At 47.4% G+C, this 27,368-nt stretch overlaps 1 protein-coding gene across 2 annotated transcripts in view; it reads right to left on the reverse strand.

The window, feature by feature from the left end:
- The window catches only part of grid2 (glutamate receptor, ionotropic, delta 2), a 1,370,357-nt gene that overhangs the window by 279,992 nt on the left and 1,062,997 nt on the right, over positions 1 to 27,368 (reverse strand). For both annotated transcript variants that reach the window (XM_072495324.1, XM_072495323.1), the window contains 2 exons: positions 16,918 to 17,115; positions 2,679 to 2,991 (listed from right to left, as the gene is read on the reverse strand). In XM_072495324.1, coding sequence (XP_072351425.1) covers positions 2,679 to 2,991; positions 16,918 to 17,115 — 511 coding nt within the window. The remainder of the gene's footprint in view (positions 1 to 2,678; positions 2,992 to 16,917; positions 17,116 to 27,368) is intronic.

A 27,368-nucleotide genomic window follows, 5' to 3' on the forward strand; every position in this document is an offset into this window, starting at 1 on the left:
ACCTGTGGGGTGAGGGAGATTCACAGCAGAGTGCCCCCCAAAGGATCTCAAGCTCAGGAAGTCTTGCAGAGGTTGGGCACAAAGTCCCACACCTCTTTGTTTACAGAATTCCCCTTTGACTGCAAATAGGCAGTCTCAAATCAGAGCGGGTTACAGTGGAAAAGGAAAGTTCAGAGAAATGCTGCTTTGGTAAACCTACGTTGGGTAAACTGAACCTACGCAACTGCTGGGAGGAAGTCGAGGGAACTATTTCAGCACCCCATTCCCACTCAGTCCTCTCTGTCCTCAGCTGTCTGCACTCTTCCAATGAATATCAACGCAAGCTGTATTTTGTTTCATCAATGCGGCAGCTTGGAGTCATTCCAACCTCAACACTGTGTTCAACAAATTAAATAATAACTGTGGTGATATGCCGGTACACAATTCTGTGTATAGTCGACAATGTGACCTCCAACCAGCTGGTGGCGAAAGAGATCTATCACGTGACTCAAGACACCCACCAGATGGCAGTAAGACGTCCAAGAAGACAGTCGCACTTAAAGTAGCTCCGGGAGAATTCATTTGGTAGCCATTGTTTGTATAGTAGTTCCTTAGTTATCTTTTCCACGTGTTTATTAATAAATTATCTTTAAGTGAAACAACTATATGTTCTGTGTACATCATTACAAAGGTTACATGTGGAACACAACAATAACCATCGCTCCCATTTTTCAGACAGGTGCAGGTGTTGTCAATGGTTCCGCTGTTGCCATTACCTTCGCTGGATCCATTTTCTTTTCCTAACCTCATCCCATTACAAGCCACTTACTCCTTGCACCATTATCAATCTCGCTGAAAGCTCATTGACCCAAACTCTGGGCTGGATTTTCCGTCCTTTCCCACTGGAGGGATCCCCCCCCCACCCCGGCCCCCACCCCGGCATGGCAGGTTTCCAAGCATGTGGCAGACGAACCATATTAAATATCATAGACTTCAACCGGACCATAAGATCCCATCGGCAGCCAATAGCTGGCCGCATCCGCCACGGGAAAACCCGCTTTGCGGAGGGGTGGGAAATCCCGGCCTCTGTCTCTCTCCCTCTCTTCCCAGATACTGCTGAGTATTTCCTGTTATAATTTCAGTTTCCAGCAACTGCAGTATTCCGAAGTGTACCATTGTTCCTCTGGTTGTTTAAACTCTCCTGTCCTCTCCACCCTGTGACTGGCCTTCCCTGTTGCTCTTTCATCTCCCTCCCATTTTCCTTTGTACTTGCTCACATACCCTTTAAAAAAAGTTTTTGTTAGATTACCCAATTATTTTTTCCAATTAAGGGGCAATTTAGCGCGGCCAATCCACCTACTCTGCACATTTTTGGGTTGTGGGGGGCGAAACCCTCGCAGACACGGGGAGAACGTGCAAACTCCACACGGACAGTGACCCAGAGCCGGGATCGAACCTGGGACCTCGGCGCCGTGAGACAGTTGTGCTAACCACAAGGCCACCGTGCTGCCCGTTTGCTCACCTACCCTAAAGTCTCCTGATGGACTCTATGCCAAACTTTGCTTGATGATGTTGCTGCGGATGCTATGGGATGCTTGTTGCATTACATGCACTACATAAATGCAACTTGTTGCTCTTGGCGGTGCATGGCAAATGAGGACAGTCAACATGGTGCCAACAGGCCAGCATGGTGGCACAGTGGTTACCACTGTTGCCTCATAGGGACCTGGTGTCAGGGGCCTGGTTCCGATTCTGGCCTTGGATCACTGTCTGTGTGGAGCTTGCAAGTTCTCCCCGTGTCTGTGTGGGTTTCCTCGGGTGCTCCGGTTTCCTCCCACTGTCCAAAGATGTGCAGGTTAGGGGAATTGGCCATGATCAATTGCCCTTTAGTGTCCAGAGATGTATGGGATGGGGCAGGGATGTGGACCTGGTTGAGTGCTCTTTTGGAGGATCGGTACAGCCTCGATGGGCCGAATGGCTTCCTACCGCACTGCAGGGATTCTATGTAAAATGTGGCATTTGGCATCAACCAAGTAGCTTTGTGGTTCAACAGCTATGTTTCACAGTAACCTTGGCTTTTGTTTTAACTGCGGGGATTGTGAAGTTTAATATAAAAAACTGGACAATCTCAGCAGGTCTGACAGCATCTGTGGAGAGTAAAAGGAGCGAACGTTTCGGGTCTGGATGACTCTTTGTCAAAGCTTTGTCAAACCATCCGCAGTAATTTGCTCTTAGAAAAGTTTAATATGTCAGGCCGCATCTGTGGAGAGAGTTCATTTACGCTACTTAATTAAGATCGACCATTTACTCCTATAGCAAGCAGTAATCTAGTAATATACAATCTGCACTCGACTGACACTAGTCTCTACACTCTATCTATAACTGCACTCTGCACTCTCTAGATCTCTCCAGCTCTCTCTCCCAGAAGCCTGAGAGTCAGTGCTTTATATAGTTCGGCATCTACCTCCATCTAGTGGTCAATTATGATATTACATTAACCCTTTATATTTGAGACATTCTACACAATGTTACAAGGTGGATGACCTTTCATAAGAACTGGTGTTCTGAAGTTGTGTTTAGAGGGTTATCAACTTTCAACTTTAACCCTGTTCTTTCCTCCCCAGATGCTGTCAGACATGCTGATTACTTCCAACACCTTTTGTTGAGCCAAATACATTTGCGATGTAACAATCTCTTACCTTGTTGCACGAAGGAGCCGTAGACGAACCACATGGAGTTGTACAAGGTGGTGGAGGTGACGGAGCCCATCTGCAGCCTTGGAGGGTTCAGCCAGTTCAGCAGATATACCAACAAGCCCACCAGTATCACGGTGCCAGCAATGCACGCCCACAGCGAAAAATCAAAAGGTGCCAGGCAAGCAAACATGTCCACCGTCTTCTCCGTCTTCTTCAGCAGGAACCCCACTGAGTAGTCCATGTAACGGGTGGTGAAGTCCACAACGCTCTCCCGTTCTGGCGTGATGGTCAAGGCTGAGATTCCTACGTCCGCTCTCTGGAAATGTATTTTTTTTTAAAGTGGGAAAAAGTGAGTGACAGAGACTAAACGTTTATCACCCTGTACCCCTCCCTCCCCCCCCGCTCCCATTCACTTGCTAACAACAACTCGTATTAATGTAGAACCTGTAACATTGTGAAACCTTCCAAAATGCTTCACAGCAGCATTATCAAACAAAATCTTTACACCAGGGCAAGGAAGCAGAATGAGGACATGTGACTATCGGTAGGCATTGTGGACCATCTTAAAGGTGACGAGAGGGCAGGAGAGAGATGAGAGGGCAGGAGAGAGGCAGAGAGTTATAGGAAAGCAATTTGAGACCTTAGGGCCCAGATAGCTGAAGGTATGGCTATTAGTGATGGAGTAAAGGATGTGAGGGATAGAAAATCCCAGACAGTGGGTAGCACTTTGCTTCACAGCTCCAGGGTCCCAGGTTTGATTCCCGGCTTGGGTCACTGTCTGTGTGGAGTCTGCACGTTCTCCCCGTGTCTGCGTGGGTTTCCTCCGGGTGCTCCGGTTTCCTCCCACAAGTCCCCGAAAGACGTGCTTGTTGGGTGAATCGGACATTCTGAATTCTCCCTCTGTGTACCCGAACAGGTGCCGGAGTGTGGCGACTGGGGGCTTTTCACAGTAACTTCATTGCAGTGCTAATGTAAACCTACTTGTGACAACAAAGATTATTATTAAGATGGAGGAGCACTGAGATTTCGGACGTTACGGGGATAGCGAGGAACAAGGTCAAGGAAGGATTTGAATACAAGATTGAAAATTTTAAAATCAAATGTTAGAGGACTTTATCCTCTCAAGCCTCTAACAGAATTCCCTGGCTTATATTGACACGAGCACAAATCAAAGGTGATTTACTGAATCATTGAATTGAATCATAGAATTGAATCATTGAATCACTACAGTGCAGAAGGAGGTAATTCGGCCCATCAGGTCGGCTCCCTATCTATGCCCGCAACCCTATCACCGTACCCACTAGCCCCACCGAACCTTTTGAACAATTTATCATGACCAATCCACCAGACCTGCACATCTTTGGACTGCGGGAGGAAACCGGAGAACCCGGAGGAAACCCACGCAAACACGGGGAGAACGGACAAACTCCACACGGACAGTCACCCAAGGCCGGAATTGAACCCGGCTCCCTGGCGCTGTGAGGCAGCAGTGCTAACTACTATGCCACCATGCCGCCCGCCCCCTACATAAAAAATTAATGATTAGCAGTTCAATTCATGATTGAAACGGTTTCATTGTCATGCCTGCATGTTTTTTGAATGAAGCACGATGACTATTTCTGACAATCTAATCATTAAACTCTTTTTTTTAACCAACAAAGTTAATCATGCAAAAAGTACTTTCGCACAGAGTAATAAAGCGTTTAATAATGCAATTCAAATTAAATTGCAAATGAATTGAAGTAACCATAGGAAGAAATACATTATAACTGTGAACATGAAAATAATTTCTATGCGATATGCACTTTATTTTTTTTAAAAATTGAGCTTCTTCAGATTTTCACCCATCTTCGAAAATATTTATTTTAGAAAAGTGAATTTGGAGGTTTAGGTGCACTGATGATTATTTTTAACTATATCGGGACAGGTTATTCTGTTAGAACATGTCGGACAGAAGCATTGGTCCAAAGTGTCTGCTCTTTTGTTGCATTCCGAATCTTTACTAATTTCCATGTTTGCATTTGGATTCAGTTGCGACAGTGCGAGGGGCTCACTCCCAGCTCCTCCCTCCATGTCAATTTGCGCTTCTTTTTAATGAAACCCTAAGTGGTCACAGTACATTTGGAGCAAGTAGGAATCACCAAAGAGAGCAGGTGCAGGTCTGACTCTGTGGTGAAGGAGAGACACTCAATCCTTGTCCATTTCCATGGAGCTTCCAAGTTCTTCTGTTTCGCAGGATGTGTGAATTTGGAAGACCAACGTCATAGAATCATAGAATTCACAGTGCAGAAGGAGACCATTCGGCCCATCGAGTCTGCACCAGCTCTTAGAAAGAGCACCCTACTGAACCCCATACCTCCACCCTATCCCCGTAACCCTGCAACCCCTTCTAACTTAAGGGCAAATTAGCATGGCCAATCCAGCTGACCTGCACATCTTTGGACTGTGGGAGGAAACCGGAGCACCCGGAGGAAACCCAAGCAGACACGGAGAGAACGTGCAGACTCCACACAGACAGTGACCCAAGCAGGAATCAAACCTGGGACTCTGGCGCTGTGAAGCCATAGTGCTAACCACTATGCTACCGTGCTGCCCACATGTCAAATTTTAGGGAAATTTTCTTCCACAAATCCCAGAGCATGAAAAATATCTAATACCATGGAATCATAGAAATGTTTTGACATAGAAGGTAGCTATTTAGCCCATAGTGTCATTGCTGGTTGACGGAAGAGTTACCCAGCCCAATCCCACCATCCTACATTTGGTCTAGAGCCCTGTATGTCACTGGTCCTCAAGTAGACATCCATTCTTAAAATCTGGTAAGTGTTTCTGCCACTTCCACACTTGCAGGCAGTGAGTTCAAGGTCCCCATCTTGGCATTGCTATGGGGAAAGCAACTAAGAATTATAGACTCCCCAATTATAGGTAGTTCTCCATTGCTTTCTCGTAGCAATATCTCAATCAGAGCTGACTTGCCAACCAATCAGCGCCTTTTTTTCCTGTAGTATAAATTGTTATGATTCTATGAAATATGGCATTCCTGCATTTGTCCAGATCAGTGCAAAATGAAAAGCTTCAGATTCAAGTTCGCTACTGCCAAGTATCTGATCTTTGACCCCTCTGCTTGGGTAAATAGGTTGTTCCGTTTACTCAATCTAGGCTCCTCATCAAACTGAAAGATGAAGTGGTGATATACAACTTCTAATATTTATATTGCATCGAAAATAGACAAAACTACTCGAAAGTGTTTCACAAGAAAAAATGAGCTCAGAGTGAAAGGAAAGGAAATGAGGGGGAGTGGCAATGAGCTCTGTTGAAGAGGCTGGGTCCTAAAGAGTTCGAAAGCGGAGAGGGAAGCAAAGAGGTTTAGAAACACAGGACTAGGCCATTCAACCCCTCGAGCCTGTTTCTCCATTTAATTAGATCACTGCTAATCTGTATCTGAACTCCATCCACTCACCTTGAATCTCTAACTCTTATCATAGAATCCGCGATGCTGAGGAAGTTGTGGATAGCACATTCAGTGAGTTGGTCACACCGCAGATTAAAATTACTGAGGCAGATAGGGAATGGGTGACCAACAGACAGAAGAAGAGTAGGAAGGCAGTGCAGGGATCCCCTGCGGTCATCTCCCTCCAAAACAGATTTACCGTTTTGGAAACTGTTGGGGGAGATGGCTCACCAGGGGAAGGTGGCAGCAGCCAGGTTCATGGCACCGTGGCTGGCTCTGCTGCACAGAAGGGCGGGAAAAAGAGTGGCAGAGCTATAGTGATAGGGGATTCAATTGTAAGGGGAATAGACAGGCGTTTCTGCGGACGTAAACGAGAATCCAGGTTGGTATGTTGCCTCCCTGGTGCAAGGGTCAAGGATGTCTCGGAGCGGCTGCAGGGCATTCTGGAGGGGGAGGGTGAACAGCCAGCTGTCGTGGTGCATATAGGCACCAACGATATAGGTAAAAAACGGGATGAGGTCCTACAAGCTGAATTTAGGGAGTTAGGAGTTAAACTAAAAAGTAGGACCTCAAAGGTAGTAATCTCAGGATGATAGTCAGAGTAGGAATGACAGGATAGCTAGGATGAATACGTGGCTTGAGAGATGGTGCAAGAGGGAGGGTTTCAAATTCCTGGGACATTGGGACCGGTTCTGGGGGAGGTGGGACCTGTACAAATCGGACGGTCTGCATCTGGGTGGGACCGGAACCAATGTTCTCGGGGGTGTGTTTGCTAGTGCAGTTGGGGAAGGTTTAAACTAATGTGGCAGGGGGATGGGAACCAATGTAGGAAGTCAGTGGGGACAGAAACAAAAGGCAGGAAGGGAGAGTGTGTAAAGCATGACCAGAGAAAGCAGGGCAGAGAGCAAGGAAAGTCTACATTAAACTGCATTTATTTCAATGCAAGGGGCCTGACGGGCAAAGCGGATGAACTCAGGGCATGGACGGGCACATGGGACTGGGATATTATAGCTATGACTGAAACATGGCTAAGGGTGGGGCAGGACTGGCAGCTCAATGTTCCGGGGTACAGATGCTAAAGAAAGGATAGAACAGGAGGTAAGAGAGGAGGGGGAGTGGCGTTTTTGATTAGGGAGAACATCACGGCAGTACTTAGAGGGGTTATATCCGAGGGTTCGCCCACTGAGTCTATATGGGTGGAACTGAAAAATAAGAAGGGAGAGATCACCTTGGTAGGACTGTACTACAGGCCCCCAAATAGTCAGCGGGAAATTGAGGAGCAAATATGTAACGAGATTACAGATAGCTGCAAGAATAATAGGGTGGTAGTAGTAGGGGACTTTAACTTTCCCAATATTGACTGGGACAGCCATAGCATTAGGGGCTTGGATGGAGGGAAATTTGTTGAGTGTATTCAGGAGGAATTTCTCATTCAGTATGTGGATGGACCGACTAGAGAGGGGGCAAAACTTGACCTCGTCTTGGGAAATAAGGAAGGGCAAGTGACAGAAGTGCTAGTGAGGGATCACTTTGGGACAAGTGACCATAACTCCATTAGTTTTAAGATAGCTATGGAGAATGATAGGTCTGGCCCAAGAGTTAAAATTCTTAATTGGGACAAGGCCAATTTTGATGGTATCAGACAGGAACTTGCAGAGGTAGATTGGGGGAGACTGTTGGCAGGCAAAGGGACGGCTGGTAAATGGGAGGCTTTTAAAAACGTGTTAACCAGGGTTCAGGGTAAGCACATTCCCTTTAGAGTGAAAGGCAAGGCTGGTAGAAGTAGGGAACCCTGGATGACTCGAGATATTGAGACTCTGGTCAAAAAGAAGAAGGAGGCATATGACGTACATAAGCAACTGGGATCAAGTGGATTCCTTGAAGAGTATAGAGATTGTCGAAACAGAGTTAAGAGGGAAATCAGGAGGGCAAAAAGGGGACATGAAATTGCTTTGGCAAATAATGCAAGGGAGAATCCAAAGAGATTCTACAGATACATAAAGGGGAAAAGAGTAACTAGGGACAGAGTAGGGCTCTTAAGGATCAACAAGGACATCTATGTGCAGAGCCACAAGAGTTGGGTGAGATCCTGAATGAATATTTCTCATCGGTATTCACGGTGGAGAAAGGCATGGATGTTAGGAAACTAAGGGAAATAAATAGTGATGTCTTGAGAAGTGTGCATATTACAGAGGAGGAGGTGCTGGAAGTCTTAAAGCGCATCAAGGTAGATAAATCCCCGGGACCTGATGATATGTATCCCAGGATGTTGTGGGAGGCTAGGGAGGAAATTGCGGGTCCCCTAACAGAGATATTTGAATCATCGGCAGCCACGGGTGAGGTGCCTGAAGATTGGAGAGTGGCGAATGTTGTGCCCTTGTTTAAGAAGGGCAGCAGGGAAAAGCCTGGGAACTACAGACCGGTGAGCCTAACGTCTGTAGTAGGTAAGTTGCTAGAAGGTATTCTGAGAGACAGGATCTACAAGCATTTAGAGAGGCAAGGACTGATTCGGGGCAGTCAGCATGACTTTGTGCGTAGAAAATCATGTCTCACAAATTTGATTGAGTTTTTTGAGGGGGTGACCAAGAAAGTAGATGAGGGCAGTGCAGTAGACGTTGTCTACATGGACTTTAGCAAAGCTTTTGACAAGGTACCGCATGGCAGGTTGTTGCAGAAGGTTAAAGCTCACGGGATCCAGGGTGAGGTTGCCAATTGGATTCAAAATTGGTTGGACGACAGAAGGTGGTTGTAGAGGGTTGTTTTTCAAACTGGAGGCCTGTGACCAGTGGTGTGCCTCAGGGATCGGTGCTGGGTCCACTGTTATTTGTGATTTATATTAATGATTTGGATGAGAATTTAGGAGGCATGGTTAGTAAGTTTGCAGATGACACCAAGATTGGTGGCACAGTGGATAGTGAAGAAGGTTATCTAGGATTGCAACGGGATCTTGATCAATTAGGCCAGTGGGCCGACGAATGGCAGATGGAGTTTAATTTAGATAAATGTGAGGTGATGCATTTTAGCAGATTGAATCAGGCCAGGACCTACTCAGTTAATGGTATGGCATTGGGGAGAGTTATAGAACAAAGAGATCTAGGAGTACAGGTTCATAGCTCCTTGAAGGTGGAGTCGCAGGTGGACAGGGTGGTGAAGAAGGCATTCGGCATGCTTGGTTTCATTGGTCAGAACATTGAATACAGGAGTTGGGACGTCTTGTTGAAGTTGTACAAGGCATTGGTACGGCCACACTTGGAATACTGTGTGCAGTTCTGGTCACCCTATTATAGAAAGGATATTATTAAACTAGAAAGAGTGCAGAAAAGATTTACTAGGATGTTGCCGGGACTTGATGGTTTGAGTTATGAGGAGAGGCTGGATAGACTGGGACTTTTTTCCCTGGAGCGTAGGAGGCTTAGGGGTGATCTTATAGAGGTCTATAAAATAATGAGGGGCATAGATAAGGTAGATAGTCAACATCTTTTCCCAAAGGTAGGGGAGTCTAAAACTAGAGGGCATAGGTTTAAGGTGAGAGGGGAGAGATTCAGAAGGGCCCAGAGGGGCAATTTCTTCACTCAGAGAGTAGTGAGTGTCTGGAATGGGCTGCCAGAGGTAGTAGTAGAGGCGGGTACAATTGTGTCTTTTAAAAAGCATTTAGATAGTTACATGGGTAAGATGGGTATAGAGGGTTATGGGCCAAGTGCGGGCAACTGGGACTAGCTTAATGGTAAAAACTGGGCGGCATGGACTGGTTGGGCCGAAGGGCCTGTTTCCATGCTGTAAACTTCTATGATTCTATGATTCTACAGTGCAGAAGGAGGCCACTCAGTCCATCGAGTCCACACTGCCACCCTATCCCGTAACCCAGCAGTCCACCTAACATATGGACACTATGGGTCAATTTAGCGTTACCAATCCACCTAACCTGCACATCTTTGGACTGTGGGAGGAAACCGGAGCACCCAGAGGAAACACACGCAGACACGGGGAGAAGGTGCAGACTCTGCACAGACAGTGACCCAAACCGGGAATCGAACCTGAGACCCTGGAGCTGTGAAGTAACAGTGCTAACTACTGTGCTACCATGCCGCCTCTTAATACTCTTGCCTCATAAAAATCTATTAATCTCAGTTTGGAAATTTTAATTGATCCCTCAGCGTTTTGAGGGAGAGATGTTCCAGATTGCAATGATACGGCAGAGGTTAGATCAATTGAAATTTTAAAGGCGAAGATAAGTAATGTTTTATCAGATAAGAGGTCGCAGGAACATCGGAACAGAAGGTCACTTAGAAACTCAAGTCTGTTTTGCCGTTTAATGAGATCGGGGCTGATCAGCCAGCTGAATTCCACATGCCCCCCTTTGCCCTTTACATCTTAACAGCTAAAGGGTGTCATGAGCCAAGGAGTTAAGGAGAGTAAATGGGGTGGCACAGTGGTTAGCACTGCTGCTTCACAGCACCAGAGACACAGGTTCAATCCTGACCTCGGGTGGCTGTCTGTGTGGAGTTTGCTTGTTCTCCCCGTGTCTGCGTGGGTTTCCTCCAGGTGCACAGGTTTCATAGATTTCATAGAATTTACAGTGCAGAAGGAGGCCATTCAGCCCATCAAGTCTGCACCGGCCCTTACAAAGAGCACCCTACTCAAGCCCACGTATCTACCCTAACCACGTAACCCAGTAACCCCCACTTAATCTTTTTTGGACACTAAGGGCAATTTAGCATGGCCAATCCACCTAACCCAGCACATCTTTGGGGTGTGGGAGGAACCGGAGCACCCGGAGGAAACCCACGCACACACGGGGAGAACCTGCAGACTCCGCACAGACAGTGACCCAAGCCGGGAATCAAACCCGGGACCTTGGAGCTGTGAAGCAACTGTGCTAACCACTATGCTTCCCACAGTCGAAAGATGTGCAGGTTGGCTGCATCGGACATGTTAAATTGCCCCCAGGTGGGGTTACCAGGATAGCGTAGGGGGCCGGGTGACGTCCTTCTGCACTGTAGGGCTTCTGTGATCCTATGAGTTCTATGAAATGTGGTCCAGATCAGTAAGGATCAGACGGAATGCCGGAGCTGAATCGAGGCCTGGATGGTCTCCTCGATTTCCTACTCAAGCAGCCGTCAAAAAAACTTATCTTAAATTGACATTTGCTTCTTTTGCTAGCTGAGAAAAATAAACAGATTGAAGTCCAAAGCCCCAGCATCTTATAGTTCAATCCCTCGTGTTTCTCTCAAGATAAGATGATCGGTCTCAACAAAGTCCGTCTGATGTAGTGAAATGGTGCTCGCACTGGGCCATACTGATGTTCTCCTGGATTAACCTGGCTCCCAACATCTTTGTGAAAATACGTGCTGCAGAATGATGTTGCAGGAAACCTACCAAAAGTAAATACGTTGAGTGACGGGGGGAGATAGGAAAACTCACTTTTACGGGAGTGCTGTATTTGATTTTAAAAGGACAGTCCGTTTTCCATAAAGGGCTCTTTACCATCTTGAAACCGCTGACCAGGCAGGGTGAAATGGAAGTCTGCACCAGGCAGTTTTCTTTGGCACGATTTAATGAGGCGGGACCTTCCGCATGCTGCTTTTAAGTCAACCTTTTTTTCAATGTCCACGCCACGACCTTTCAAAGATTTTAAGCTTGGCTGGGCCAAGCTGGTCAAATTCATAAACTGGATGAGGTGGAAGGAGCAGAGTGGGTCATTTTGTTTATTAAAAAGAAAAATTACGATTAAATAATTGTGACTTTTGCACTGAGGGGAAAGCCCCTGAACCGTCCTGAGCCATGTACCACCATGTTGGATGTAACATCAAACAAGCGGCATTGACAGCCACCTAACATCAGGGCCGTGAATCTCCGGCTGCTTTGGGCTCTCGCTTGAGCGTAACGTGGCAGGAGAATGCCGCGAGAGGCTTGCAGCGAGCCTGTGAGATTTCGGAGTCGGAACCCCATCCTAAATGGACGTGACCGAATGACATTCGCGGAAGTAGGTCGGAAACCTACTCACTACCAACCTGCGCGAGATCCACCAGCCTCCTTCGATTCTCTGGCCTCCCCTGAGAGGCTGCAGCCGGGCGCCGATCAGTGCTGGTCCACACAAACGTGGACCAGGCGGAATGGTACCCGGGAGGTCTCCCGGGCCACCGGAGACCCCAGGGTGGTCAGAGACAATGCAGGATGGCTACCTGGCCTTCCCCCGTGGAACGTGGGCACCCTGGCACCGCCCAATTTGCACCATGGCACTGCCACACTGGTACTATTAAGGTACTCAGATGGCACTGCCAAGCTGGGAGCACTGCCTGGGTGCCAGTGTGGCAGTGCAAGGGTTAGGTGCTGAAGTGGGCCCTATAGTAGGGTATCCCCACGGGAGGTGTGGGGTAGTGTCCATGGGTGTGGGGGTGACATTGCCCATGTGGGGGACCCACAGGCTCTCTTCGAGATTGGCGCACCCTTTCAAAATGGCGACCCGATCTCTGCGTTCAGCTCCCAGTGCTAAAATAAATTCAAAGTGAGGGCTAAAGAGGTGAGAAACTCCCCAGGGACCAAAAAGGTGTAATTGAATAGTGGTGGGGAACTCGCCTGCAGAACGAAACCCCCTGAAAAACCAGCCACAAATTAACTTAGAACGTTTTGGGGAAAATGGGGCCCCAGGTCTATCCTGTTGCCTAGCCCTTACTTGCCGGTTAGCTCTGTTGGCAAGTTGGTTCGTGTGTGGCTTAGATTAATGCCAATGACACGGGTTTGATTTGTGTTCCAGCAGAGGCAGGCTTGGGACCTGCCTCCTCAACCTGCCCTTGAACGTGGAAGGCAAGGGAGAAAAAAACACTGAAAAGAAAACTGCCAAGGAAACTTCTGGCTAAAACATGGGCAGACAATGAGCCTAGGACATGTCTTCAGGCAGGGCCCATGCAAATGATTGCCCCTACTTGCAAATAATGGATCAACTAACACTCAGGCTAATTAAGATTATCCCTCAGACCTCTTCTCAAGCCCAATCAATTTATTATTAGCACTTTTAATTTTCTATTATAGATAACTGGTGTCAATGAACCAACTTTGTGTCCCAGTAGATAAGAGCCAACCACATATGTTTGGAAATGAAATGAAAATCGCTTATTGTCACAAGTAGGCTTCAAATGAAGTTACTGGGAAAAGCCCCTAGTCGCCACATTCCGGCGCCTGTTCGGGGAGGCCGTTACGGGAATTGAACCGTGCTGCTGGCCTGCCTTGGTCTGCTTTCAAAGCCAGCAACTTAGCCCTGTGTGGGGTGACTTGGAGGCCAGGCCACAAAGTTGCCTTCCCCAAAAGACTTTGGGAAGTTGCTTTTTTACATCAAGCCCATAGCTTTTATTGGCAGCTTTTACTGATATTAATTTTTTGTTCCTAAATTTAAAAGAAGCTCCACGGTGAGGAAATTCACATTCCCGTGGATTGTTAGCCCAACCTTCGCATTATAACTTACACTACTGTTTATCCTTGCCTACTGTGTTTCTCTAACTGTCTCCAATCTGAATGTATGCTCACTTGACTTATGCTCTTACAAACTCTGTTGGGGTTTAATAGGAAGGAGTAAATATGACACCAATTTTGCCAAGATCAAACCATGTGTTGTTTTAATTGAGAAGTCAAGGCCCACAAGGCAGGCCTGAAAGTGCCTGATACGGTAAAACCAAGGGTGGGATATCGGGGGTGTCAGTGGCCCCATCCATAAGCCGGATACTTCGTGGCAACCCTCAGCCATTCAAGACTTGACAGAATCTCATGATCTTCAGGCATTATTCTCCTGTAGACAGGGATTCTTCCACTTTAAGGGATCAGGTCATGCCCCCAACAGCTGTTGGCAGTCGGAGTGGTGGCATCTCTTCAGTCTTGGAAGTGTCTCTGGGTGTGGGTGGCCCACTGCTGGGGTTGCAGAAGGCCGAGACCAGCGGATATGGAGGAGGTCCCAAAATTAAGGCAAGTTTGGTGCCGCACGTCAGGCAGGCCGTAGTGAAAGGAGTGGGGGAGGGGCTGGGGGCTCAATCATGAGAAGGTGACCTTTCAAGCGGGGTCCGCCATGCCATCGAGGAGTGGGGGGAATGGGAGCTCTCCGGGGTCACAGAGTGCACAATCAGCAGAGTTCTTCCCACAATGCAAGCCCACAAGGAGGTTGCCAGGGTGCATCTGCTGATCTCCATGCCTGCTGAAGTGCCCATCTGCCCGGCTGATAAAGCACAAGCAGTGGAAGGAATAGATTTCACAGTGGCCTTTAATGGGCCTCTTAATGTCCTCATCTGTCCTTAGGAGTGTCCACCACCATCAAAGCTGCTCGTAAGATGCCGGTGGCAGCAGGAAGGTGAAGCGCTCGCCACCAAACTGATTTGAACACCCCCACACCACCCCTCCCGCCTTGCCACCACTCACACCCCCCCATAATGTTTCTTTTGGCCCCATAAGATCCTGGCCCAAGATGCTGCATTGGATCCAATAGGAAGAGGAGCATGCATGATGGAATCTCCCGTACTAGCCAGAATAACATTGGTTATTGAAGGGGAAGGAAGGTGAAAATGGCTTATTGTCACAAGTAGGCTTCAAATGAAGTTACTGTGAAAAGGCCCTAGTCGCCACATTCCGGCGCCTGTTCGGGGAAGCTGGCACAGGAAGATGCGATAGACCATAGAGAAGCAGCAACACATGCTTACATGGAGCGGGTGGAGAATTTTACAGTTGAGCCAAATAAAACGGGACTAGTTTACAGAGTGTGATTTATTGCTGGGCATTTTTGAACCGGTGGGTAGGAGACAGTGACAAAAGAAACCGTGTATTGGACAAAACCTCCTTCAAGGACACGATGGATGAGCAGTAGATACACCCATTCACCTCCCCTGCCTCATTATGCAGTCAAGGGACAAATCTGCAATCAGGTTCTTCCACGTCAGACCTGTTCTGCTGTGGTGTCTATTAACCGGGAACGCCCTGCCCATGGTTTTCCATCCCTGGCAGCGGTCAATCACAGAATTATTTTTATCAATGTACTACAGATGGGGATGCAAGAATTCGGTTTGATTAATGAGAGAGAGGAAATGTTTGGAGAAATAGATGGATAGCCTCATTTGAAATAATCTGAAGCAACTTGTGCCTTTTTCTTCATGCATATTTCATGATCGTCCTGTGGGAAAACCTGGTGTCCCAAAGGAATAAAAGGTTTTTTATTTAAAGAACTATGAATAATTAAAGTAGCTACATGCCAACAGTAGAAATCAGAACTACAATTAGTCTAGCTCTTTCAAACCTGCTGTTGTAGCCAATCCAAACAATGTTTGACATTTATACAGAAACTGGGATTTGTGAACACCCATTGTCAGGATCAAATGTATCCATTCCAGAGAGAACAAGGGCTTTTAAGGATACGGAGCTTCTGAGGATATGGGGTGGACCATTTAGGACAGAGATGAAGAGAAATTTCTTCACCCAGGGAGTGGTGAGCCTGTGGAATGTGTTACCACAAGGAAGTAGTTGCGGCCAAAACATTGTATGTTTTCAAGAAGCAGTTAGATTTAGCACTTAGGGCAAAGGGGATCAAAGGACATGGGGGAAAGCGGCATTGGGCTATTGTGTTGGATGATCAACCACGATCAGAATGAATGGCGGAGCAGGCTCGAAGGGCCGAATGGCCTCTCCCTGCTCCTATTTTCTATGTTTCTATATTTCTACAGAACACAAGTTAGTGAGCCCAGCACAGAGCTTTACTCAACCAGAGAGAAGGTTGAACTACCCGACATGAAGTTCCATGTGCAGGACTCAGGGAACTCCCGAGTGTTTGGTGAGTTAAATGGATCCCTGGACAATGAAAATGGCCATGAATGAGGTATGCTGATCTTCACTCATTGTCGAACGATCAAGTGCGCTGACTACTTGATCTATCTTCCCATCAAGGAGCACTCCGAACTGGGGGCAGGAAATTCACCTGCATAGCTCAAACGTTCTCCACAATACTGTGCTAGAGTCCTAAACAATGTCCTCTCCTCTATCAGAGTGAAATTCGCATTATCACCTCTTTTAATCTCTTTATCACCTCTTAAATCGTGGGTAGTTTGCACATTCACCGACCAGAAATTGTTTGGTTCAGGAATTCATTCTGAGCATGCAGGAATCTTTCGCAAGGCAGGAATTTGTTGCCATGCCCTTAGTTGTTAGTAGACTGTGTTCTTGAATGAAAGGCCTATGATACAATTAACTAGCTCACTTAGACTGTTGCAAGGTGTCCAGGTTTGGCTTGGGATTGAAATCACATTTCGGCAAGGGTGGAAGATTTTCTTGACAAATGAAGCAGTTGATAGTACACAATAACTAACATCTTTGTGATTACTTTACTGACAACAGCTTTTATTAATTTACAGATTTTGTTTCAGAATGGAGTTGAAATTTTCAAACTACCATTTGTGACATTTGAACTCACATTCACTGGGGTATTAGCCCGGGCTCGTAGGTTATCTATCTGGTAACATAATGATTACACTATCATTGTTAAGGGTATGTTAATTGTGTTATTAAGATACACAGATGAAAGGCATTGTTTAATTACGTAGAGTACTTATAAGGAGAGACTGCTGGAACACTGAGCTTGTGGGTAGGATGCAGGGATATGTAGTGTGGCGTTCTGTGAATAAACCTATTACCAAAACAAAAATTGTGTCACGTTTCATACTTCACCAACTGACTTGGGGTCAGACTAGCAACGTAGTGACAGATTGCAGGTTGCAATAATAAAAGGAAGCACAATCAATACACCAGGAAACAACACAAGAGACAAACCTTGAAGGCGAGTTCCCCGATCAGTCCATTCCAGTTTCCATCAGGTTGCTGGCTTCCAAACTTGTGATCAGGAGCCACGTAGATTTCATATTTGAAGCCCAGGTGATTTGACAAGGCATCCAGGACATCGATTGAGAATCCATAGTATTTCTTGGTTCTTCCGAGTACGTTTTCTGACACCATAACAAAAGGTTCCTCCTGGAAGAGAAGAGATATGACAGCATTTGTCAGTGACCTTTGGAGCAATTCTGACTCACGGGTTTGAAGGATTCTGAGGATTATTTCTGTGGAAAATTAGGAGCTGTCTGCCTGTAACACATTCCCTGTAAATGCCACTTCTGTTGGGGGTGTTGGATCATTGAATCAGCCTTGTGAAGCACATTTAGTAATATTGCGATAAAGTTACTTGCTAGATGCTCACTGTGGGAAGCTCTGTTCGAAAGGAACATAAATCAGAGATAGGGCTACGACCATGTAGTCCCAATTTAATAAACCTCCGAGTATGGTTCTCCACTGGGATCATACAATCTGTGAATTTACCCTATTACGTGGATAACCATGAAACTGTTCTGATAACCAACTGCTGATAATACTGAATAAACTAATAGCAATGAGATCACAACAATTTAGCGATACACCAGAACCCATAGCTACTGGTCCTGAAAGAAAAGGGATCAAAAATCGGCATGTCTTTATCGACTCTCACAAACGTCTACAGATGTGCCATAGAGAGCATCCTAGCTGGCTGCATTACAGCTTGATATGGCAACTGCTTGGCCCAGGATCGCAAGAAACTACAGAGTGAATTCAGCCCAACGCATCACACAAGCTTGCCACCCTCACATTGATTCTGTCTACACCTCCCGCTGCCTCAGAAAGGCAGACAGCATTGTCAGAGACCCCTCACACCCAGGCTTTGTCTTCTTCCGGACTCTTCCATCAGGCAGAAGATACAGAAGTCTGAAGACCCGCACATCCAGACATATGAACAGCTTCTTCCCCACAGCTACCAGACTCCTCAACGACTCCCCCTCGGACTGATCTGTTCCCTGTATGAACACTATTCATGACGCCCTATGCTGCTCTTGTTTGGCCTTGTTCATCACTGTAACCAATCACTATTTGTTGATGCACCACTGTCAATGTACTCTGTCGATTATTCTTTTGTCTACTATGTACGTACTGTGTATGTTCCCTCGGCCGCAGAAATATACTTTTCACTGTACTTCGGTACATGTGACAATAAATATCAATCAATCAATCAAAAACTGACCAATTTAATTCCCAGTAAAGAAAATGATCATCTGGCCAGATATCTTTTAAAAAATCTTTTTCCAATATAAATTCCTACGCCCACATTTATAATGGACAGTACCGATGTAAATTTGGCAAGCTGCATTTGAAATTAAGTAAAACAAAGGTCTCTGACAGCGAGGGGCTATTCACTGCTGGAATGGATCAGTCAGTCGACACACTCCACCAGAAGGTCACCCAAAAGTCAAAATAGACTCAGAGAAACAAACAACTTCGAGAGTTCGTAGACACGGCCAGTGTGATACCACTGAATGAGAAAGGCCTTCACTTACATGGCATCTTTAATAGCCTTTGGACATTGCAAAGTGCTCAGCAGCCAATGGTGTACTTTTGAAGTGGAAATGCAGCATCAGTTTACTCAGAGCAAGCTCCCATAAATAGCAATGTGGTAAAGGTCAAATAATCTGATTTAGTGGTGTTGGGGGCTAAATATTGGGCAGGACAGCAGGGAGATCTCCCCTGTTTATCTTCAAACTAATGCACAGGATCTTCCTTTCTTTATCTATGCACATGACACTGGGAATGCCGGCCAGGATTATTTGTCTGAAGTTTTGAGGCCATCCCTTCCAGAAATATTACAAGTTTGGTCCCTGGTTTATGCTCAGTCCCCTCTCTCATAAAATCATAGAATTTACAGTGCAGAAGGAGGCCACTCGACCCATTGAGTCTGCACTGGCCCCTGGAAAGAGCACCCTACCCAAGCACACACCTCTACCCGATCCGCACAACCAAGTAACCCCACACAATCCCACCTAACCTCTCAAGCAGTAACATTGGGCCTCGTGCTCCAAAGATGGCGAGAAAGATCAACCAGTGTTTCCACATATCATCACTGCCCACTGATCACTGGTGGAAAGTGTGTGTACACCTTGGGTAAAACATGGAACATACAGTGCAGAAGGAGGCCATTCAGCCCATCGAGACTGCACCGACGCACTTAAGCCCTCACTTCCACCCGATCCCCGTAACCCCGCCTAACCTGTTTGGTCACTAAGGACAATTTACCATGGCCAATCCACCTAACCTGCACGTCTTTGGACTGTGGGAGGAAACCAGAGCACCCGGAGGAAACCCACGCAGACACGGGGAGAACGGGAAGACTCCACACAGACAGTCACCCAGTGGGGAATCAAACCTGGGACCCTGGCGTTGTAACTGTCTGGTCTTCCACATGAACACTGACCTTGAGCATAAGCCACCATCAGCAGGCGGTATCTGTAGAGCCATACCCATGTTCTGATGAAAGATCATTGATCTGAAATGTTAATTCTTCCTCACTTCACAGGCTGCTGCCCGACCTGCTGAATATTCCCAGCATTCTTTTTTGTCTTTATATCAGACGTCCAGCACCACCATATTAATTTTGAAATTAGATTTTGAACTAATTTCTGAAGTTGCTTTTATTCATTCTCAGGATGTGAACTTTGCTGGCAAGGTTGGCATTGACTGCCCATCCTTGGTTGCCCTTGAGGTGGCGATGGTGGGCCATCTTTTCGAACTGCTGCAGTTTGAAGTGCTGACATAATTTCTAGCCATTGATATGCGAAAGTCCAGAGTGTGAAGACAAGGCAATTAGGATTCATTTATGCTTCCAATCCTTTCTTATTCATTGGTTTGTCTTATTTTGCCTTTGTCGGATGAGAGATTGAGGGAGGCAGATTATTTAAATCGTTGCATTCTCATCAGTGGACAGATCTTAAATCAGCTCCTCAAAATATGTTGGTGTTATAGAATCATGGTAAGAAGTCTTACAACACCAGGTTAAAGTCCAACAGGTTTGTTTCAAATCACAAGCTTTCGGAGCGCAGCTTTAGGTGAATGAAGAGGTCGGTTCCAGAAACATATATACAGACAAAGTCACAGATGCAAGATGCTTTGAATGTGAGCATTTGCAGGTAATTAAGTCTTGACAGATCCAGAGAGAGGGGTAATCCCAGGTTAAAGAGGTGTGAATTGTCTCAATGCAGGACAGTTGGTAAGATTTCGCAAGCCCAGGCCAGATGGTGGGAGGTGAATATAATGCGACATGAATCCAAGGTCCCGGTTGAGGCCGCACTCGTGTGTGGAACCTGGCTACAAGTTTCTGCTCGGCGATTCTATATTGTCGCGCGTCCTGAAGGCTGCCTTGGAGAACGCTTACCCGAAGATCAGAGCCTGAATGCCCTTGACTGCTGAAGTGTTTCTCAACTGGAAGGGAACCTTCCTGCCTGGCGATTGTTGCGCAATGTCCGTTCATCCGTTGTTGCAGCGTCCACATGGTCTCGCCAATGTACCATGCTTCGGGACATCCTTTCCTGCAGCGTATGAAGTAGACAATATTGGCCGAGTCGCACGAGTATGTACCACGTACCTGGCAGGTGGTGCTCTCACGTATAATGGTGGTACCCATATCGATGATCTGGCAAAAGCAGATTTGACAAAGAGTCATCGGACTCGAAACGTTAGCTCTTTTCTCTCCCTACAGATGCTGCTAGAGCTGCTGAGATTTTCCAGCATTTTCTCTTTCTCTTTCGTCGATGATCTGGCACACCTTGCAGAGATTGCCATGGCAGGGTTGTGTGGTGTCGTGGTCGCTGTTCTGAAGACTGGGTAGTTTGCTGCAAACAATGGGTTTGTTTGGGTTGTGCAATTGTTTGAAAACAAGTAGTGGGGGTGTGGAGATGACCTTGGCAAGATGTTCGTCTTCATCGAGGACGTGTTGAAGGCTGCGAAGAAGATGTTGTAGTTTCTCCGCTCCGGGGAAGTACTTGACGACGGTACTCTGTCGGTTGTGTCCCGTGTTTGTCTTCTGAGGAGGCCGGTGTGGTTTTTTGCTGTGGCACGTTGGAACTGTCGATTGATGAGTCGAGCGCCATATCCCGTTCGTACGAGGGCATCTTTCAGCGTCTGTAGATGTCTGTTTTGTTCCTCCTCGTCTGAGCATATCCTGTGTATACGGAGGGCTTGTCCACAGGGGATGGCTTCTTTAATGTGTTTAGCGTGGAAGCTGGAGAAGTGGACCATCGTGAGGTTATCCGTGGGCTTGCGGTAAAGCGAAGTGCTGAGGTGACCGTCCTTGATGGAGATGAGTGTGTCCAAGAATGCAACCGATTTTGGAAAGTAGTCCATGGAGAGTCTGATGGTGGGATGGAACTTAATGATGTCATTGTGTAGTCCTCTGATCTTCGGGTAAGCATTCTCCAAGGCAGCCTTCAGGACGCGTGACAACGCAGAATCGCCTACCAGAAACTTATTGCCAAGTGTACACATGAGTACGGCCTCAACCGGGACTTGGATTCATGTCGCATTACATTCACCCCCCACCATCTGGCCTACGCTTGCGAAATCCTACCAACTGTCCTGGCTTGAGACAATTCACACCTCTTTAACCTGGGATGACCCCTCTCTCTGGACCTGTAAAGACTTAATTACCTGCAAAGCTCACATTCAAAGTATCGTCTTGCATCTTTGACTTTGTGGATATATATGTTTCTGGAACCTACCTCTTCGTTCACCTGAGGAAGAAGCAGTGCTCCGAAAGCTAGTGATTTGAAACAAACCTGTTGGACTTTAACCTGGTGTTGTAAGACTTCTTACTGTGCCTACCCCAGTCCAACGCCGGCATCTCCATATTATAGAATCATGGAATTTACAGTGCTGAAGGAGGTTATTCGGCCCATCGAGTCTGCCCCGGCCCTTGGAAAGAGCACCCTACATAAGCCCACGCTATCCCCGTAACCCAGTAACCCCACCTAACCTTTTGGACACTAAGGGCAATTTAGCATGGCCAATCCACCTAACCTGCACATCTTTGGAGTGTGGGAGGAAACCGGAGCACCCGGAGGAAACCCACGCACACACAGGGAGAACGTGCAAACTCCACACAGTCACCTGAGACTGGAATTGAACCCGGAACCCTGGGGCTGTGATGCAGCAGTGCTAACCACTGTGCCACCGTGCCGCCCATATCAAAGTAAGACATTGGGGAATTAATGGGAGCTTTGCTGGGGTAACCTTTCCTGCTTCACACGGCTGGCGATCTGTCACTCAGGCCTGTTTAGAAGATGAGGGTGGATCAACACGGGGTCAGTACAGAGAGGGCAGCCAGATTCTGTGAGGCCGCAATGGAGATGCTTGTAAATGGCGGCTAGTTGAGGGGTAGATCCTCTTCCACTGAGAGCTCCCAACCAAGCCATTCCCACCCTACCCCCAGAGAGTAGAAGCCCCTCCAGACAATACCAGGGGCATCAAATGGAAGTGATAACTGAGATATAACATTTAGTGATTATAACACATGTGTAATATTTCTGAACCAATAAATGTAACCAGGCAGAACTTAGTACAAATACTGAGGCAATGCAGAACCTTTAATTAAAAAGACCAGCATCCCATTGCTCAATTAAAAGGAAATAATGCAGCTACAGATAAGACACGATCCCACACTTGCTGGAGTTAGTAGCTCTGAGCTCAAATTATTGACAACACGTTCACAGCCCATCTCGGTGAATAATGACCATGTTCCCAGGTTAATTGTATGCATTCCCACTAAGTAAGCTTATCTGCTTCACGTCTACATTTCTGACAGATGAAACTGATTCTGAAGACATGTGTTCATTGCAGAGGATTGATTTGATGTCTTTGGGACTGAATTCTGGCCTCATTAAACCCGCAATGATATTGACCACAAATGGAAATTCACCCATTATGTCAGTTTCTCCTTTTGTGAGTGCTGGGAGTGAGGGAAGCAAATGGCGAGGAATGAAAATCTTTCCAATTCAGCCTCCAATTGTGAGCACGAAGCTCTTTCGGGTCGCTTCTAATGTAGTCGTAAACGGAGTGAAGCTCCTTTTACCGCAACCTAATAATGTGCCTTGGTCCCAGACTGAGAAGAACTCTCTGCAAGTACACCAGGCAGATTGAGTGATAGTTTACCGGCACCAAGAGCGAGATTGAGATACCTTCAATCACAGAATCTTTACAGTGCAGGAGTTAGCCCTTGAGCTCATCAAGTCCGCACTGGCTCTCCGAAAGAGCATTCTACCCACTCTCACTCTCCTGCCTTATCCCCGCAACCTTGCACATCATTTATTTTCAGCTGGTAATTCTCTTTCGAAATCCCTCGATTGACCATGCCTCCGCCACCCTCTCAGGAAGTTCATTGCAGACTGAAGCCACCCTCTGGCTGAAAAAATATTTCCTCCCAAACACAGCGGCTCCTTTTACTCATTATTCTGGATTTGTTCCCTCGAGTTATTCTTGATGTACTTTTGCGAGGGAAGAGTTTCTCACTATCTACGCTATCCATACCCCTCAGGATCGTGAATGCCTCCAACAAATCTCTCAGCTTCCTGTTCTCCAATTAGGAAAACAGACCCAGTCATCTCCAATCCATTCCCATAACGACTGTTGCTTTATCCCTGGAATCTTGTGAATTTCCTGTGCCCTCTCCAATGCCTTCACGTCCTTCCTTGAATATAGCACCCAGAGCTAGACGCAGTGCTCCAGGTGAGACCTAACCAGTGTCTTATACGAGTTCAACACGGTCTCCCTTATTCTTGTGCTCAATGCCCCATCAATAAACCCTGTGATACTTTTAACTACTCTCTCAACATGCCCTGCCCCCTTGTATGATATTTGTACACATACACCAAAGTCCCTCTGTTCTTGCAGCTCCTTTCGAGTTTCTCTTTAAGTTACCCCGGGCGTAATTGTCCGTCTCGCGATGCTGCAAACGTGAATCTTAATCGGGCGGAGAATTGGGCGTCTGGCCAAAATCGAGGTTCGCCCCTGCAGCCAATTTGGGCGCCATGCTCCGGTCCCTCACAGGTGCTGAGAATAGTACCCCGCGCTGGCTGCAAACCCCATATTTGCATGCGTTTAAATGTGAATACCGGGTTGGACCCAGTATGCTCCGCCCTTCCATGATGGTCTGCTCCTCTCATGTGGAAATCTCATCGGGATGAATTACTACAAGTATTTACAAACATTGACTGGATGCCATAGATGCAGAGGAAGAGCGGGAGGCTAAAAAAACACAGGAAAACCATTGTAAACTGCTGGGCTTGCTGGGCGATGGCTGCCTGGGCCGAGGGCAGTAGCGGGTAGTGACTTGGTGCCACGTCCGTGGACTTGGCGTGTCCCCTCGGGGTCAGAGTGGCCTGACTCAGACCGCCATTGCTGCAGTCTGTCTTTTATACACACCCCATAGGTGCTACTTACAGGCTGCTGACTGCTCACACTGATGAGTGCTGCCTGTATCCTTTTAATGTTCAGAAGGCCTCTGGTCATCTGGGAGCCCACCCAGGCTGCCCCTCTGGATGCCCTCATACCCCAGCTGTATGAGCAGCACGGTAGCATAGTGGTTAGCACAATTGCTTCACAGCTCCAGGGCCCCAGGTTCGATTCCCGGCTTGGGTCACTGTCTGTGCGGAGTCTGCACGTTCTCCCCGTGTCTGCGTGGGTTTCCTCCGGGTGCTCCGGTTTCCTCCCACAGTCTAAAGATGTGCAGGTCAGGTGGATTGGCCACGCTAAATTGCCCTTAGTGTCCAAAATTGCCCTTAGTGTTGGGTGGGGTTACTGAGTTAGGGGGATAGGGTGGGGATGTGGGCTTCAGTATGGTGCTCTTTCCAAGAGCCAGTGCAGACTCGATGGGCCGAATGGCCTCCTTCTGCACTGTAAATTCCATGATCAAGGGCCAAGTTCGGTCAGGTGCTCACCTGGTGTTGGCACTCCTCAGAAGTGCTGCCACATTGCAGAGGAACAGGGGGTCAACAGAGCCCATCCCAACCAGAGCACACCTGCATCGTGCCCGACAGAACTCTCACTGATTCGTTGCCCCTCTTAGGGTGGGGGACTCATCAGTGACCCTCACCCCTCTGGATCACCAGCTGTCTCCTCCTGGTGAGACTGGCAGGCTTGAGTCTGTGGCCCACCCTGGGGAAGAGTGTCCCCCCCCGGCTCCTCACTGGCATGGAGTTGTGAGTCCACCTCAGACTCCTGACCTCAAGGAGCAGGTCTTCTCTGAGCCATCTTGGTGGTTGCAGTGAGTGTGTGGTGAGTGGAGCGCTTAAAAACAGCTCCAGCTGCAGGCTATTTGGCGCTAACTCCGGCCCCAGCTGTTAGAACACCCATTAGGCCGGAAATCGCTCGGATCCGTGCCAGCAGAGTACTGACCCATTAGCATGTACTGAATTGCTCCAGAAATAGCGCCCCCAATGGAAAAGCAAATTGCATGCAATTCAGTCCCGGTGTCAACACTTAGGGCGTGATTTAACACCTAAAAAACAGAGTCCCGTTTTGGATGCGTCCTTGATGCCTGCAGTGCCAGAATGGTCCCGCTATGAAACGGGGTTCTTGTTTTTTTTGGCCTCAGCGAGGAACGCACTTACCTCATTTCCTGCACTGACGAGCTGAGGTCAGAAGTTCGGGACGAGATCGGATGCCCCGATCTCTCTACACCCCTCGGACACCCCACCACGGCCTCTGGTCCCCCCCAATGCCACAACTTACCTCTTAGGGGGTCCATGAGACCACCCCCTCACTCCACCTCTTAAGGTCAGGGCATTGCCAAGTCCGATGCATAGCACGGGCAACCTGACACCTGGGCACTGCCAGCCTGGCACACTAGCAGGGTTGCACTGCCAAGTGCCAGGCTGGCAGGGCCAAGTGCTCAGTTGCCAGTGGGAGTGCCAGGGTGCCACCCCGCCCATAGCCCGAGCACCCGGGGACCTCCAACGGCCTGGGCGACCCCCCCGCCTAGTGCCGGGTGGGGGCGTTCATTCCCAAGCCTCAGGAGAATCGGGCGGCGACATATCTAAATAAGCCTAATGGCTCAGTTAAATACGTTAATCTGGACCTGGCCCAGCAAAGGTGAGATCCAGATCGCGACGTCTCACAAGATCTCGTTTGATCTCACGAGTTGTTCTGAGCATCGCAAATCTTGCAAGTGGCCTTTCACGAGATTTAATGGCCTTGTTGCGTCACCAAATCGGCCGTGAGACTATTCGATCGTGCCCTTAGTCACCCCAACGAAGAATTTTGTCCACTGTCTCTCCATATTCTTCCTGCCAAAATGAATCACCCTTTGGGAAAACAATGGTGGTGTTTTTTTAATATAAATTTAGAGTACCCAATTCATTTTTTTCCAATTAAGGGGCTTTAGCATGTCCAATCCATCTACCCTGCACATCTTTGGGTTGTGGGGGTGAAATCCACGGAAACACGGGGAGAATGTGCAAACTCCACACGGACAGTGACCCAGGGCCAATGACCTTTTGAAGTTCGAGACTATCCTCATCACAGTAGACATGCTTCCAATCTTCATATCTTCCGCAAATTCTGAAATCAATCCCTTCACATCATATTCTAGGTCATTAATATACATTAGGAAGAGCAAGGGTTCCAACACTGACCCCTGGGGAACTCCACTGCAAACCTTCCTCCAACCTGAAAAACAACTATTTATCCCTATTCTCTGTTTCCTGTCACTCAGTCAATTTCTTATCCAAGTGCCTACTTCCCATTTCATTCATGAGATTGAAATTCTTTGTTGAGTGCCACTGTATCAAATGCCTTTTGAAAATCCAAATCACCACACGCAAGGCATTGCCCCCATCACCCTTCTCAATAAACTCCAGCAAACATCTTAATGAATCCGTGCTGGCTTTCCTTAATCACCCTGTGCCTGTCTAAGTGATGATTGATTGTGTCCTGAACTATAGTTTCTAGAATTTTCCCTACCACTGAAGTCAAACTGACTGGTCTGTAATTGCCAGCATTATCCTTGCAACCCCTTTTCAACATGATGTAACATCCACAATTCTCCAGTCCTCTGGCACCACCCCTGTGTCTATTGAAGACTGGAAGGTTATCACCAGGCCTCTGCGATTTCCACTCTCAACTCCCTCAGTGTCCTTTGATGCATCTCACCCGGTCATGGTACCTAATCAGTTTTATGTAAATATCACCTTTCCAGCAACTCCTCCTTCTCAAATGTAAATTCCTCGAATGTGCCAGTTACCTCCTCTATCGCCTCGACCTGGGAAGCATCTACTTCCATTAAAAAGACAGATGCAAAGTATTCATTTAATACCTCCGCTATTCCTCCTGCCTCCACCTGCAAGTTTCCTTTGTTATCCCTAATCAAGCCTACTCCTTCT

This window comes from Scyliorhinus torazame, chromosome 3 (assembly GCF_047496885.1).
Source record: "Scyliorhinus torazame isolate Kashiwa2021f chromosome 3, sScyTor2.1, whole genome shotgun sequence".
In the NCBI taxonomy this organism is placed as follows: domain Eukaryota; kingdom Metazoa; phylum Chordata; class Chondrichthyes; order Carcharhiniformes; family Scyliorhinidae; genus Scyliorhinus; species Scyliorhinus torazame.